This window comes from Triturus cristatus, chromosome 5_1, assembly GCF_964204655.1.
Source record: "Triturus cristatus chromosome 5_1, aTriCri1.1, whole genome shotgun sequence".
Taxonomy (NCBI): Eukaryota; Metazoa; Chordata; class Amphibia; order Caudata; family Salamandridae; genus Triturus; species Triturus cristatus.
Window position 1 is genome coordinate 429,102,508 of NC_140587.1, and position 16,698 is coordinate 429,119,205.

Sequence of the window (16,698 nt, forward strand, 5' to 3'; positions counted from 1 at the left end):
CCACTGGCCCTGCAACGAGCCTTTGCGTCACTATAAAGCTGCCTCAAAAAAAGTACAAGAGGAGTTACCACTCCTATGTCACCCAAAATCTGCCACAGTTTGTCGTGTATTACACAATCAAAGGCTGCAGTTAGGTCTACAAACGCCAGGTATAGCATGCCCTGTTTCGCCATTGTGTACTTCCCATTAGGATGTTTACATTTAAACACTGGTCTACCATGCCTAGGCCCTGCCAGAAGCCAAATTGTAATTCAGATATAATACTGGTATCTTCAGCCCAGTCCTGGAGTCTGTTGAGTATGATGTGCCCCACCACCTTGACAAGGGAATCCAACAATGACATGGGCCGATAGCATGCTGGGTTCAGAAGGTCGCCTTTCATAAATATCAGAACCAATGTTGATTCCGACCAGGTGTTTCTAAAACCGGAAGAACAACATGCTGTAATTACTTGGGTTAAAAGAGGGCCCCACATAGACAGATTGGATTTTAAAAAGTCTACGGAAAACTCCATCAGGGCCCGGCGCTTTCCCGCCCATACGTGCCATTATTGCACATGACGAGATAACAAAATTTAAAGGCCTGTTTACAGAAAAGGAGTTTGCGGAAGAATACTGTAAATATGGTTTAGGCAATGGGAGGGACAATGTGAACCTGGATAGCCTAAATTAAATATAGCCAGTAAATGGAAAGCAAGAAAACAGGAGTTAAATCACAAAGCCAATGGCAAGCAATGGGCGGGACTTATTCCTAGGTCAACTTTCTGAAAGTCCCCAACATGTCTTTAGCAAATGCAAACAGCTGTGCTGTCTGGTAGGCTGCGGCCTAAAAAATACTTTGGCTGTTTATTTCCCTACCAGGACATTCAAACATACTTTATATTGTCCCTATTATTTATAACAATGCGCCCTACCCGTGGGACACCTAGGGCAGACCTTAGGGTTGACATAAGTTATAAAAAGGTAGTTGTGGACTTAGGAAATAATTTTAATCCCAAAGTCGAATTTGGGCAGAGTTTTATATTAAAACCAGCTTGCACGGCAGGCCTGACTTTAAAAAAACAAGACACCGCAGCAGTGCACACTTAAGTGAATTAAGTCCACTGGAGTCACTAAACCTACATGCCCTACCATATACTAGGGTCTTCCAGGGAGGTTGTCTTGGTCAATCAGAATGATACCAATTACCATATACCTCTAGAGGTCAGAGCTCTGGCCTTGGACCGGGTTAGCAGAGCCCAGGGAACTTTCAGAGTCAGTAACCACCAGCATCAGTCAAACAAGCATGGGCATAGCCAATAGGTCTTGCCTTTGGGACCTTATAAGTGTTTAGCCATGCAACAGTTGCATAACTAAATACTTATAAGGTCCCAACAGCGAGACCTATTGGCTATGCCAAGCGCCCGTGCGGCGCGAAGATGGCGATCAAACATCAAAGCGGCCGTGCAGCTGTGAAAGTAATCGCGGTAAAGCGTGGCGCGCGCCCGCGCACATGCACTGTAGCTCTAGGCTGGCCTGGTAGCACTTTTTGGAGCCCTCTCAATAAGTCTCGCCAGACCAGCGCATGCGCTGGGTCAGGCGAGACCTAAAAATGGGGGTGATCAGGACAAAAAGGTTGACTGTCCTGCACCTTCTAACTGAAGCATACACTCGTTGATTGCTCTAGAAGAAAAGGATATCAAGCAAACAATGGTTCTGTCGGGTATGCACTATTTCTTAAAACATTGAATCAATCAAAACTTAATTTCATGAAAGACAAAATCTCATAAGCAACACACATAGAGACCAAAAGAGGGGGTATTTGAAAAGTTTTATAAATTACTTCATTTATAAATCCCCATATTCAATTTATATGGCTGTCACTATGAAAGGTAAACTGTAATTTGTGACACAGTGAAGAGTGGTGCTCAGTGCTATGGTGAGGTGCGTAATATATACAAAGTGACTTTCGTGATAACAACGTTTTTTTAAAAAAGGCCAGAATACAACGGCTGTTTGAATAGGTCTGTAGACTGAATGAATGTGTCTTTATACAGAGTCTTTCAGCTGGTCCAGGGTATATGTCGACGTTTCAACCCAGGGGGGCATTACTGTCTTAGTCAATGCGGGTCTTCATCAGGACAAAGAAATGGGGGACAGCCTAGAGAATAATAATGTATGGTCAGGTGTGTTGGCGCGAGATGCTGAATAAATCACGGTATATAGGGTTATAGGGTAAAGGACTCACCTATTGGGGCCCGTGGTGATTCAGAGGGCTGGTGTGTGTGCAGTAGCAGAGTGGTACTGCAGGTGTTCTTCCAAAGTGGGTATCCTATTCGGGAATTTCCGAATATGGTCAGGCGCCAACACACCTGACCATACATTATTATTCTCTAGGCTGTCCCCCATTTCTTTGTCCTGATGAAGACCCGCATTGACTAAGACAGTAATGCCCCCCTGGGTTGAAACGTCGACATATACCCTGGACCAGCTGAAAGACTCTGTATAAAGACACATTCATTCAGTCTACAGACCTATTCAAACAGCCGTTGTATTCTGGCCTTTTTTTAAAAAAACGTTGTTATCACGAAAGTCACTTTGTATATATTACGCACCTCACCATAGCACTGAGCACCACTCTTCACTGTGTCACAAATTACAGTTTACCTTTCATAGTGACAGCCATATAAATTGAATATGGGGATTTATAAATGAAGTAATTTATAAAACTTTTCAAATACCCCCTCTTTTGGTCTCTATGTGTGTTGCTTATGAGATTTTGTCTTTCATGAAATTAAGTTTTGATTGATTCAATGTTTTAAGAAATAGTGCATACCCGACAGAACCATTGTGTGCTTGATATACGATCGCCCAGGTTCTGAGGGATACTGGGTTACCCCATTGTTAACATAACTAGAAGAAAAGGAGGCATTTAAGATGGGAAGACCTTAGTCAGCTGAAACGGGGGGGTTTGCTACCCCCTCGTTCAATACATGCTTGCCATAGTTGCAAGAATTACTCCCCAGCCCTACATAAAACACTTTGGGAGGTGGCCACAAATTTTAAAGGAAAAAGTGGTACAGTCAGGTTGCATCTTTGCAAGAATGCCTAATCAATCTTACAAACAACGGCCTATGGATACCACCCTATTATTGGAGAAAGCCACAACTTAAAAATGGATTAAAGCTGATATCAAACAATGTCATACAAAAGAAATCGCTGCGACCAAAGGTGAGACAATGTGTTTGGAATCATGGCTGGGGCTTCTCAGGCTCATAACAACCAAATGCCTAAAAAACATCGTTTTAACCCTACATTATTCAGAAACACAGCAAACATGTACCTGAGCAGGAGATGTGCCATCTTCACCCTGCTTCTTTTTCTTCTTTTTCTTCTTCTTTGTTTTACCACTTGTAGAGCTCTGAACATTAGGATCCCCCTTTTCCTTTTCATCATCTGAAATCTAAGAAATCAATATGCACAATTTGACAACTACACTGATGGTATACAGAATCATCAAGAGCGTCCAATAACTATTGGATTGTTTATTAGTATATGCATGAAGATAAGATTTTCAAGTATTTGAAAAGAAGGAATCGTTGCCATGTATGTTAAGGTCCCAATTTTTCTACAGCACAATATTTGCAAATGTTTAGTACAATAGATGAGCTGGCTGAAGTAGTGCGCGGCAGTTAGTGGCATTAGCTCAGTCAAGTTCATAAAGTCCGCATTATATGCTTCTCAAGGTTCGGACACCAATACTAAGGTGTAGGAAAGTGCCCCTTTTGGCACGGTTGCCCCCCTCCCACTTTTTGCCAGATGTTGATGCTCCTTGACTAAGTGTGACCTCGGTTCCTGCCAACCAGGTACCCAGGGCCTATGTTCTTTCCCTAAACCTGTACTGTTGCACACCAAAATTGGCAACTCTCAGGCCACATGCAAGTCCTGTGTAGAAGGTAGAACTCTAAGGGCTGCAGCACACATTGTGCCACCCTTAGAGGCCACACACACTCACTCTCTCACTCTCTGCAGACTGAGTGTCTTGGGGCAGAACAAAGTGAAGAGTCAACATGGCATACATCCCTGTGTGCCATGCCTACAGCCCACTGCCCTGGCATAGATCAGCCACCCATCCAGCTGGGTGCACGATGCCACTCGTGAGGGTACAGGTGCATGAGCCCTGTATCCCTACAGTGTCCGAGTCCATTCTTAGACATTGTAAGTGCAGTAAAGCCATGAATAGTATATGGTATGGGAGTCTGTCATTACGAACTCCACAGCACCATAATGGCTTCACTGAAAACTGGGAAGTCTGATGTCAAACGTCTCAGCACATTAACCCGCAATGATGCCAGTGTGGGATTTAATGTAAAATGCACTCAGAGGGCATCTTAGAGATGCCCCCTGAAAAAAGACCTTGGCTGACAGGCTGCTCGCCAGCTGCCACCCCCAGACAGGTTTCTGGACCCCCTGGTCGAGAGCTTCCTGCTCTCGGGGTCATGAAACAAAGTACATCCTGGGCAGAGGTGCCAAGCCTCCTCCACCAGGATGGCCAGGGTCCACGTAGGGGAAGCTTCAAAGGCTTGCCGCCTGTGTGAGCTACCCCAGCCATTTGCTGCTCCCAGCAACTGGCCCCCAGCGGTTCTGACCCCCACTTTGGGCAGGAGAATCAGTGGGAAAACCAAGATAGGAGGAGAGGTGTGCCCACCTTTGGCAACCCCACCCCTCAGGTGGGGGAGGTGAGGCACAACTCTCAGTCCCCACCAGTGAGGCGTATGCCCCCTCCCACTGGAGGGTGGCATAATAGGGGGTGTACCCACCCCAAGGAAGGGAGCCATTGGTCCCAACCTTTACCTACCTGAAACGCCCCTATGTGAGAAAGTGGGTTTCTGTTGCAGTAAACCCCCCTTTTTTTGTTGCCAGACTACGGAAGCTCTTTGACTTGATGTGCTCTGGGGCCCTGCCAATCAGGACCCCAGGGCCTGTGTTCCTTCCCTAAAACTGCATGAAGCCTAAACCCAAATGGCATCTCTGGCCACATGTCAGCCCCTGGTAAATGGTACCCTAGTTACCCAGGGCCTTGTGACCAGAGAAGGCCCCTAAGGGCAGCAGCACTTATTGTGCCACCCTTAGAGGCCCTGTACCATGAGACAGACACATTTCCCCCCCCCCCTCACCCCCCCCCCTATTTGCAGGCTGAGTGTCTTGGTGCAGAACAAAACAGAGTCGACATGGCACACATGCCTGTGTGCCATGCCCACAAACACAGTGCCCTGGAATACCTCAGTCACCCCTCTAGCTGGGTGCACTATGCCAGTGGTGTGGGTACAGGTGCATGAGCTCTGTACCCCTACAGTACCCAGGTCCATTCCTGGGCATTGTAAGTGCAGTGCTGCCATTAAGAGCATATGGTGCTGGGAGGTCGTCAACACGAACTCCACAGCACCATGATGGCTACAATGAAGACTGAGAAGTTTTTTATCAAAATCCTCAGCACATTAAACGCACACGGATGCCAGTGTGGGATTTGATGTAAGATGCACGACAGAGGGCAACTTAGAGTTGCCCCCTGAACCTAACCTACAATCCACGTCCTGTCTGAGAGGCTGCCACACAGCAGACATGTTGCTGGACCCCTGGGTAGAGAGCCATCCGCTCTCCTGGGCCTGCAACAATGCACATCCTAGGCGAGGTGCTAGGTCTCCTCCCCCAGGATGGGCAGGGGAAGCTTCAAAGGCATGCCGCCTTTGTGAGCTTCTCCATGCCACTTGCTGAGTACAGGAACTGCCCACACCAGTTCTGACCCCCACTCTGGCGGGAAGACTGGCAGGAAACCCCAAGGGAGGAAAGGGGGTGTGCCAGCCTCTGCCAACCCCTCCCCTCAGGTGGGGGAGGTGAGGTGAAGCACATCTCCGGGCTCTCGCCATCTTGAAGATGGGGAGCCCTGCCCAATCAGGACTAGGCTCCTGCCCCCCTCCCACTGGAGAGTGGCAGGATAAGGGGTGTACCCACCCCAGGGAAGGGACCCATTGGTCCCTGCCCCTTAACCTACCTGTAACGCCCCAACGCCCCTAAATTTAGTATTTAGGGGCACCCTGAACCTTCCTTCCTCAGATCCCAAACCCGAAACAAGCAAGGAGAACAAGAAACAAGACCTGCCGTGCAGTTGCTAACAAGAGGAAGACACCAATTGACTTGGCCCCAGCCCTACAGGCCTGTCGACCCTCGAACCTGTGGTCAGCAACCTCAAAAACCCCGGAGGACCTGACTGCCTTGTGACTCTGAAAAGACAGGGACTCCCACGAGCAGTGATTCTGCTCAAAGCAAATAAGCCCCTGGTGCCAACCAGGAACCGTGACTCCTGCACACTCTGCATCCGCCAAGCCTGGCCTGTGCCGGAGTGGACCAAGACCACTAGGACGTCCCCCCGGCGACTGTGCCTCCGAATCCAGCACCCAAGGACCCACCTCGACGCTCCTGACGACACCTGCAGACTCAGAACCAGGGACCCCCTCCAACCACGACCAGCTGAGTGTAAGATTTCCAGGCATGAAAAGACACCCCTGCACCCGGCGCCCTGCAGTCCCCTTTGCCCAGCTCCTGGGTGCCTACCTATCCTCCCAACTACCCAACTTACCTCTCGAAGTGGTGGTCGCACCTGAAGAATCTTCATCCCCAGGCTTGCAGCCTTTGTTCTTTCTTGAGCTTCTCCATTGCAACCCTGCACCTAGCCGCCCGAATGCCCTTGGTAGTGCAACCTCTACTCCTATCTACTTCCCCATTTGCCCCGAGCAAGTGACCAGGAGCCCAGCTCCCACAGCCGCGTGGCCTGCTAGCCAACAGCCATCAACCAAGGGCCCCCTGCTTTCCATAGGATAACATTGGGCCTAACTCACTCTGCACCCGGCTGCCCCTGTGCCGCTGAGGGTGTAACGAACAAGTTACTTACCTTCGGTAACGATGTATCTGTAAGAAACATTAGTTAGTTAGATTCCTCACCTTAGAATATCCCCAGGGAGCGCTAGGTGGCGCACACGAAGATGGCTGCCTCGCGGTGAGGCTCCCGGTGCTTGACCCCTCGCATCCGGCAATCATCCGTTTCCCGCCGTCCTAGCGGCGATCTGAAGGTCCCTACCTGCAGCGGGGCCGGGGGTCTACACTCGGTCCCGATTTGAGCTGCCTGCCTGCTTCCGTGCCCGAGTTCTGCCGCCCGTTGCTGGGAGGCCGAGAGGGAGACCCGGCTGCCTGGTGCTGTCCCCGGCGTTGGATCCTGCGCGAGGCCGCGACGCCACCGCGTGACTCGGGCCGCGAGGCTGACGGCGGCTGGCTGCACATCGTGGGATCCAGGAGGGCCCCGGAACTGTCTGACGCTGCTGCTGGCCTGACGTGGAGTCTCCACCGATCCGTGGGGCGCTGCTGGGCTCCTGCGTGGCCGGGAGGGCCTGGATCCGGCTGAGGCCTCTACTGAAGCTGACCGGAGGTGAGCGCTGCGGACCTGTGTGGCCGGCCCCGGCGGGCCTTGCCGGCCCTGGCTCCTGGCTCCTTCCCCTGAATCAACTGACGGCTGGCGCTGGAGGCGCTTGGGGCGGAGGCCTCGCTGGGGACGCGGACGTGCTCTCGCCGCGGGTGCCGGCTTCCACCGCGGGAGGGCCCCCGCCGGCTGCCGGTCATCGGACCTTCCCCCCCCCGCCTCCGCTGGTTAGACCCTGCTGCTGTTGGGCTTGGGGCGCCCTGCTTCCCCTCCCCCGCCTGGGGGGGTCCTGTCGGGGCCCGGGCTGGGGGCGCTGTCGAGCGAGCCCGTGGGCCCGTTGTGGGTGCTGGACCCGGAGCGGGGACGGCGCGGACGGCGCCTGTGTGAAGGGGCCACGCCGGCCTGCGGAGTCCTCGGTGGACCCTGTGAGGGGACGACGACACCTCTTCTCCTTTGCGTTCCCTGTGTGGCCCGGTCGCTTGGACGCTGGGTGAGGCTGGTTGGCGATTCGATCTGCAGCACCTGGCCATCGGTGCGCGCTCCACGAGGGTAGCCATGGGCAAGGACAGGGGCGCCAAATCAGCGGCCGCGCCCCACCAGACCAAAATCGACCGCTTCACGACCTCCGACCCCCCGGGCACGGGCGGGGAGGTGGCACTGACTCCTGGCACGGACCTTGCCGCTATATTGCAGGCCATCACCGCCTCTCGTACGTCCCTTGAGGGGATGGTCGGGGAGGTGAAAGTGGACGTCGCACTACTGCGGCAGGACCTGCGCAATGCCACGGCTCGCATCACCGAGACGGAGTCCCGGATCTCGACGGCGGAGGATGACATTCGGCAGCTCCAAGACCAGGTTCGGGAGCTCACGACTCACTCTAAAGAGCTGCATCGGCGGGCGGAGGATGCCGAAAATCGGGCCCGCCGCAACAACCTTCGCCTGGTGGGATTTCCGGAGGGGGTGGAATCTGGCCGCTCCGATGACTTCCTGGAGAAATGGTTCAAATCTTGGATGCCGTCGGCCAGCTTGTCCGCCTGGTTTGTCGTCGAGCGGGCGCATCGGTCGTTGGCCGCCAAGCCTCCGGTGGGGGCCCCCCCGCGCCCCTTCATCTTGCGGATCCTCAACTTTAGGGACAGAGACGCTATTCTGAAGGAGGCGCGGGCGCAGGCTCCCTTGACCTTCCACAACCACAACATCATGGTATTCCCAGACTACACCCGGGAGGTCCAGGAGCAACGCCGTTCGTACGTGGAAGTGAAGCGCAAGATGCGCTCCCTGGGCCTCAGCTACCAGCTTCAATTCCCGGCACGCCTCCGTGTTGTCTTCCAGAGTAAGACCCTGTTTTTTGACACCCCCCGGGCGGCCTGGACTTGGCTCACCGAAGAACAACCGCTGCGCCAGGCCGAGCGGGAGTCACCGGCTCGGCGGCCTTCGGATCGGGATGCGGCCGGGCCCCGGCGCCCGGGCCGCAGGAGGCGCACGCGGTCTCGGCGGCCCCGGGGGGGGCTGGCGGCTGGGCCTCGCTCCACAAGTGCATCAGGGAGAGGACTGCGGGACTCCTCCGCCTCTTCCGGGACGTCCTCCAGGGCGGCTGGGGGCCCCGGGCGCCAGTCGGCCCGTCTGTTGGACCCGTCCCTGACCCCCCTTCCCGTGTCAGTGGACCTTTCTGATCTCTCCCGCAGCCCAGCGCTCTGACTCTTCTCTGTCCTCTGTTTCGGCAGGGGGCCGGACGGCCTGGTCCCGCTGTTGGGACCTTCACTACGGACCTGGACTCAGCGGCTTCCCGCTCATCTGTAGAGATCTAGGACCGGACTCTTGCATCCGCACATCTGGAGGGGTCCACCACGCTCTTGACACCCGAGCACGTCGCTTGGGGCCTTGTAGTTGCTGTTACAGTTAGGGCGACAGATGCTTCAGTTCTCGAAGTATAGGGTGGGAAATTGGGGGGGGGGGTTTTGGGTTTGTTGGGGTATTGTTTTGCTGGTTGCTCCTCTTGGGGCGGGTGTTTCCTCTAGTTTGGGTCTGGTTCCTCTTGCTCGTGTCACACAGCAGTTCCCTGCGTGCGCTGGTCCAGAGCTTCGCACTGACATTCATATGCGCTCCACTCGCTCCCTCTCCCCGCCTGGCCTCCCTGGCTCCCCTTCGTCTGTCCTCTACGCTCCCCGCGCTGCCTGGGCGACCCTCCTTCACTCCCTGCGCGTTGGCGCGGCCTCGGGTCCTCCTGACGCCGCCCGGGTGCTAGATTCCGCGGCGTATCCCGCTCGTGGCTTCCATGGCTGACCTAGCCCCCGGGGCGCGGATGCGCGTCATGTCTTGGAACGTGAACGGCCTGTTGGATAGGCTCAAGCGCACCGCGGTCCTCAAATATGCTCACCGCATAGGGGCCGACGTGCTCCTTCTTCAGGAGACCCACCTTCTCGGGGACAACTGCCCCTTCCTGGCGCGATATGGTTACGATCGGGTGTGGCATTCAGGGTTTGCTCGTGGCTCCCGGGGGGTGGCGATCCTGCTGCGCCGTTCCTTCCCCTTTGTCCTTACACGGGTGACCCACGACCCTCGGGGCACCGGGATTGCTATCTGCGGCACGCTCGATGGTAGGCCGCTTTGCTTCCTATCGCTCTATGCACCGCCCTCGGGACTGGCGCAGGCTTTGTCCCACGCGGCCTCTCTGCTGGCGCTGCTACCGGGGGGCACTGTAGTGCTTGGGGGGGACTTTAATGCCGTCATGGCCCCTCAGCTGGACTCCTCGGGACCGATCTCGGACTCTCGCGCAGCTCGCGCGCGGCAGCTGGCGGGCTGGGCCGAGGCTCAGGGCCTCTGTGACGCCTGGAGGCTCTGGCATCCTCAGATGCGTCAATACACTCACACGTCGGCCGCTCACCATTCCCACGCCCGCCTCGACATGATCTTTGTCCCCCCCCCTGAATGCGGGGGCGTCCAGGACGTCCGCATTCTGCCCAGGGGGATTTCGGATCACTCGCCGGTCCTCCTGGGCCTGGGTCCTCCGCCGCATACGGCTCGTCCGGTGTGGCGGTTCAGCGCCTGGTTCCTCCAGGACAGGGCGCTGCGCAAGGCGGTGGGTACCGAACTCATTCAATACTACTCCGCCAATGAGGGCTCGGTCTCATCGGCAAGTACTCTGTGGGAGGCCTGCAAGGCGACCATTAGAGGGGCAGCTAAGGCGCAAGTGGTGCGGCACCGCCAGTCGCGGCTGCAGCAGCTCACCGCCTGCGAGGCTCAGGCGCTTCGACTGGAACAGTCTCTCGCTGCAAACGATGACCCGGCGGCGGCCCGGCGGCTGCGGCTCCTTCGCCAGGAAATTAGCCAGCGGTCCCTTGATGCGGCCAGGCTCCTTTGGCAGGCCTCGGTGGCAAGGGTGTATGGCTGGGGTGACAAGAACGGTGCGCTGTTACATCGCCTGGTGACCTACCCCAGGGCGTCGTGTATCATCCCGGCGGTCACGGATTCCACGGGGGTGCTCCGGTCCTCCTCTGTGGAGATGGCAGCGGCTTTTGCCCAATTTTATTCTCAGCTCTACCGGGCCCGTGCACCGACTCTTTCCTTGGCCGCTTTACTTGCGTCTGGGGGCGCACACCTCGCTCGGCTTCGGCCGGCCGAGTGGGAAAGCCTGGAGGTCCCCATCTCTCTTGAGGAGATTGGAGGTGCCATTGGGCGTACGTCCGCGGGGAAGACGCCGGGACCCGACGGGTTCCCCCAGGAATTCTACGCCGCATACAGAGACACCCTTGTCCCGCGGTTGTGCGCTCACTATGCGGAGGTGATTGAGAAGGGTTCCTTTCCCCCGGAGGCGGATATGGCCACGATCGTGGTCTTGCCTAAATCCACGCCACCATCCACCGACAGGGCGGCCTACCGTCCCATTTCGCTTATTAACACGGACGTGAAGCTCTATGCGGCGATCCTGGCTCAACGGCTTAGGCCCTTGCTGTCGACCTTGGTCCACCCGGACCAATGTGGCTTCATGCCCGCTCGGGGCACCCGCCACTGTCTCCGCCGTCTCCATGTGGCCCTGGCCCACCGCCATCGGCTGTCCCCGTACCTCGCTCTCCTCCTCGCTGATTTCGAGAAGGCATTTGACTCAGTGGGATGGGCCTACCTGTTTGAGGTCCTGGCCTGCATGGGTTTTGGCCCTCGATTCGTGGGGATGGTGCGAGTCCTATATGCACATCCCCGGGCCAGGGTCTTGGTCAATGGCGTGCTATCGAGGCCATTTCGGATCGGCCGGGGGACGCGGCAGGGCTGCCCACTGTCGCCCCTTCTTTTTGCCCTTGTGATGGAACCCCTAGCCGCCCTGATTAGATCTGATCCCGTCCTTCGGGGCTGGGAGTGGCCTGGCCTGGAGGCCGACAAAATCGCACTTTACGCGGACGACGTCCTGCTGTATCTGAGTGACCCGGCGCACTCCGGACCCCGTGCCCTCTCCATCCTGAGCCGTTTCGGCCGGGCGTCTGGCCTATCCCTCAACTCGCGGAAATCGGTGCTGGTCCCGCTGCACTCATCCAGGGAGTGTTTTGACTGGCAGGAGACCATCCCTCTCCGCCGGCTATCGTTCCAGTACCTGGGTATTTGGGTCTCCCTCCTCCCGGAGCTGAGCTGGGCACTCAATGTCACCCCCCTGGTGAAGAAAGCCAAGGCGGACTTGGTGCGTTGGCACCAGCTGCCTCTCAATCCGCTAGGAAGAGTGGCCCTCTATAAAATGATGATTCTTCCCCGGTTTCTCTATGTGCTGCAAAACACCCCCCTCTCCTTTCCGCGCCCTTGGTTCCGCGAGTTAGACGCGATGGTGACGAGATTCCTCTGGGGCAGCGGGAGGCACCGGCTGGCATTATCGACGTGCCGCATACCCACCTTTGATGGGGGCCTGGGCATGTCTGACCTCTACCTTTATTATCTTGCCACTCGCCTGCTGGTCGTACATGACTGGTTTGGGGGGGGTTGGTCTGACCCCGCCTATAGGGTGGAACTCGGTGAGTTGGGCTTCTCCGGTATCCAGGATCGACTGTATGGCGCGTCCGTCCCCGCCTCTTGCCCGGATATCACCAGGGCCGTCTTCTTGTCCTGGCGAGCGGCGCTCCGTCATACCCGCTGGACGGGGAGGCTGACCCGGGTCACACCCCTGTGGCACGGGACATGGCTGCGTGAGGTCGCGGCGCTGGAAGGGTTTAGATCGTGGGACTCAATTGGCATTTCCCAGCTGGGGGACATCTGGCGGGGCGGGCGAATGTGTTCCTTTTCAGAGCTGCAGGCGCGCTTCTCCCTCCACTCCTCCCAATTCTTTAGATACCTCCAGCTGCGCCATGCTATACGCATCCACACCCCGCTGGACGTCCGGCTGCCGGACCACAGCCCCCCGGAGGCTCACGTTATGATGGGCAACTTGGGGAGGGGGGGCGTCTCCAGGATTTACCGCTCCCTCGTCAACTGCACCCCTACGTCCCTTGAGGGCCTTAAGGAGCGCTGGGAGGGCTGGGTGGGTCCCCTGGATGAGGCCGACTGGCGGGACGCCCTTATGGCCCCCCGCTTGGTGACGGCCTCAGCTCGGCTACGGCTTGTCCAAATTTATTACTTGCACACTGCTTATCTCACGCCGGCCCGCCTACACGGCGCGGGCCTCTCCGGGGATGCGGCTTGCCCCCGCTGTGGCTTCGAGCCGGCTGATTTTCTTCATGTGGTGTGGTCCTGCCCGGAGCTGGAGGGGTTCTGGAGGGGCATTGAGTCCGAGCTTACGGAGGTCCTGGGGTGGGAGGTGCCACATGAACCTAGACATTCCCTATTGGGCATCACGGATGGATTGGATGGCACGCGCTCAGAACACCGGTTCCTCATGACGGCCTTGATGGTGGCTAAACGAGACATTGCAGCGGCATGGAGGCAGCCACAGCCGCCAACCGTAGCTAAATGGGGCGCCGGGGTGGACTGGTGTGCGGCGCAGGAGCGGACTCTCTATCAGGCACGCGGCTGTCCCAAGAAATACCGGAAGGTGTGGGGGAAATGGTTAGGCAATATACCTTAGCGGAGTGGGTTGGGGTGGGGGGGGAAGGTTTGGGGAGAGGGTGGCAAGGTGATGCGGGGTGGGGACTTGGAGGGCCAGACGTTCTTTTTGTTGTACTGCTAAAAACAATAAAAACTTGTTTATCAAAAAAAAGAATATCCCCAGGCGTCAGACTGGATCCGGAAGATTTTTCGTCAGCAATACCCCTTGCGCGTCGCTAGGCGTCGTCTGCGGCTCCGCGTCCGTCGTCGGCGTCGTGCGCTGGAATGACGTCGTCGGAGTACTTAGACGCCGCCCTCGCGCGCTGACGTCAGTTCTTGTACATAGCTTTCCGCGCCAGGAACGCAGAGCCATGCAAAGACCGACACTGGTGCCAAAAAGAAAATCTAGGGGCCTGAAAAGGATATCCTTAACCCTAGATGTCGGTTCGCAGAACGGGGAGGATGGGTGGGTCGGTGAGGAATCTAACTAACTAATGTTTCTTACAGATACATCGTTACCGAAGGTAAGTAACTTGTTCATCTGAAAGAAACACGTTAGTTAGATTCCTCACCTTAGAATAGATAACCAAGCAATACCATCCCCGGTGGTGGGTCTGCGAACCAAGATCACACCAGAAAGTCCTGGAGGACAGAACGGCCAAAGAAGCCATCCCTCCGGACTTGGCTGTCAAGGCAATAATGCCAGGCAAACGTGTGTAGCGAAGCCCACGTCGCCGCCTGACAGATGTCCTGCAAAGGGACACCCCGTCCCAAAGCAGTAGTAGCCGCTGTGGCCCGAGTGGAGTGGGCGCGCAGCCCAACAGGAGGGTCCTTTTTTGCCAAGGAGTAGCAAATTTTGATGCACAAAACGACCCACCAAGAGATGGTCCGTTTGTGCACTGCTTTCCCCTTCTTAGCACCCACGTATCCAACAAAAAGTTGGTCGTCCACCCGGAACTGCTTTGTGCGGTCCAAATAAAAGGAGAGCGCACGTTTTGGGTCCAGACGGTGGAGCCTCTCTTCCTCTTTGGAAGGATGCGGAAAGAAGGTGGGCAAGGTGACAGACTGCCCAAGATGAAATGGAGTCACCACTTTCGGAAGAAAGGAGGGACGAGGCCGAAGGACAACCTTGTCCGGATGAACAGACAGAAAAGGAGGCTTAGAAGATAAAGCCTGGAGCTCACTCACCCGTCTAGCCGAGGTGATGGCTACCAGAAAAGCAGTCTTAAGCGTCAGCAGACGAAGAGGACAATTATGAAGAGGCTCAAAGGGAGCGCACATTAGAAATGTGAGAACAAGATTCAAGTCCCACTGAGGCATTACAAAAGGGACAGGAGGGAATGTGTGAGTAATGCCTTTTAGAAAGCGTGTAACCACAGGGGACTTGAAAAGAGAAGGCTGATCAGGAAGCCGCAAGAAGGCAGAGATGGCAGCAAGATAACCTTTCAGGGTGCCCAGGGCAGAGCCCTGCCGGGCCAAAGAAAGACGAAAGAGGAGAACCTCAGAAAGAGGGGCGGAAAGAGGATCCACAGCCTTTGCTGTGCACCATGCCACAAATTTGTTCCACCGGCAGGCGTATACCGACTTTGTGGAGGGACGCCTGGCTGCCAGAATGATATCACAGACTTCAGGAGGCAAGTCAAATGGCATCAACTGTCGCCGCTCAATCTCCACGCATGGAGGTGGAGGCTGGACAGGTTCGGGTGGAGGACCGTCCCCTGCTGCTGCGACAGAAGATCCTCCCGTAGGGGCAGACGTATCGGAGGATCGGTCAACATACTGAGTAGCTTGGGATACCAGTACCTTCGTGCCCAATCCGGAACCACCAAGATGACTTGGGCCCGGTCGTGCCTGATCTTCTTCAGCACTCTGGGCAGAAGTGGTATAGGCGGAAAGGCGTACAACAGACCGCAACTCCACTCGTGACGAAAAGCGTCGCTGAGCGAGTGCCGCCTTGGAAATTCCAACGCGCAGAACTGCTGACATTGCGCGTTCTCTTCGGTGGCGAATAGATCTAACCAAGGCTCTCCCCACTGCTGAAAGAGACCTTGCGCCACTTCGGAGTTCAGACGCCATTCGTGATCCATCATGCACCGGCGGCTGAGTTCGTCTGCTCTGGCGTTCAGAGAGCCCGCCAGATGTTGAACCACCAGGGCGACGCCCTGGTGTTCCAGCCACGTCCAGAGGGCCTCCTGACAAAGGGTCCACGACCCCACCCCGCCCTGTTTGTTGCAATACCACATGGCGGTGGTGTTGTCCGTGAACACCTGCACGACACTTCCCCGGACAGAGGGAAGGAAGGCTTTCAGTGCAAGTCGGATCGCTCAACTCCAACAGGTTGATGTGGAGACGAGACTCCGCCGGAGACCAGAGGCCTCTGATCTCCGCCTCTCCCATATGGCCACCCCATCCCAGGAGGGACGCATCCGTCACTACGACATGCTCCGGTTGGGGAAGGGAGAGGCTTCTGCCCATGACCCAATCGCGGTCCGTGAGCCACCACTGCAACTGCTGTGCAGTGCCCTCCGAGATCAAGACATGGTCGGACAGGTTGCCGTGATGCTGGGCCCACTGAAACTTCAGGTCCCACTGCAGAGCCCGCATGCGCCGCCTGGCGTGATGCACTAGTAGGATGCAGGAGGCCATCAGCCCCAGAAGCCGCAACACTAGCCTGACCGAAACCCAGGATAGAGGCCGAAAGATGGGAATCCGGGCCTGTATATCCCGGACCCGCTGTTCCGGTGGATAGACCCGGAACTGCGCCGAATCGAGAACCGCTCCGATGAAGAGGAGCTTCTGAGAGGGACTCAGGTGTGACTTCGGCACGTTGATGGAAAACCCCAGCAAATGCAGGAGATCCGCCGTAGTCTGGAGTTGGAGACGACTGCCTGGGGCGAGCCCGCCTTCAACAACCAGTCGTCGAGATAGGGGAAGACTGGAACCCCTGATCTGCGCAGATGAGCTGCGACCACCGCCATCACTTTCGTGAACACCCGAGGGGCACTGGTGAGGCCGAAGGGGAGCACGGTAAACTGAAAGTGCTCTTGGCCCACCGTGAACCGCAGGTAACGCCGGTGGGCCGGCAGGACGGGGATGTGGAAATATGCGTCCTGCAAGTCCAACGCTACCATCCAGTCTCCGGGGTCTAGGGCAGCTAGAACCTGAGCCAAAGTCAGCATCTTGAACGTTCCTTCCGGAGGAAGGCATTGACGTTCCGGAGGTCCAAGATAGGGCGTAGGCCCCCTTTGCCCTTCT

General features: G+C 56.4%; 1 protein-coding gene across 1 annotated transcript in view; it reads right to left on the bottom strand.

Annotated features, from left to right (window-relative positions):
* Positions 1-16,698, bottom strand: part of MTDH (metadherin) — a 381,806-nt gene that overhangs the window by 131,678 nt on the left and 233,430 nt on the right. Inside the window, exon 9 of the mRNA XM_085605211.1 lies at positions 3,322-3,441. Within this exon, the coding sequence (XP_085461337.1) occupies positions 3,322-3,441 (120 nt within the window). The remainder of the gene's footprint in view (positions 1-3,321; positions 3,442-16,698) is intronic.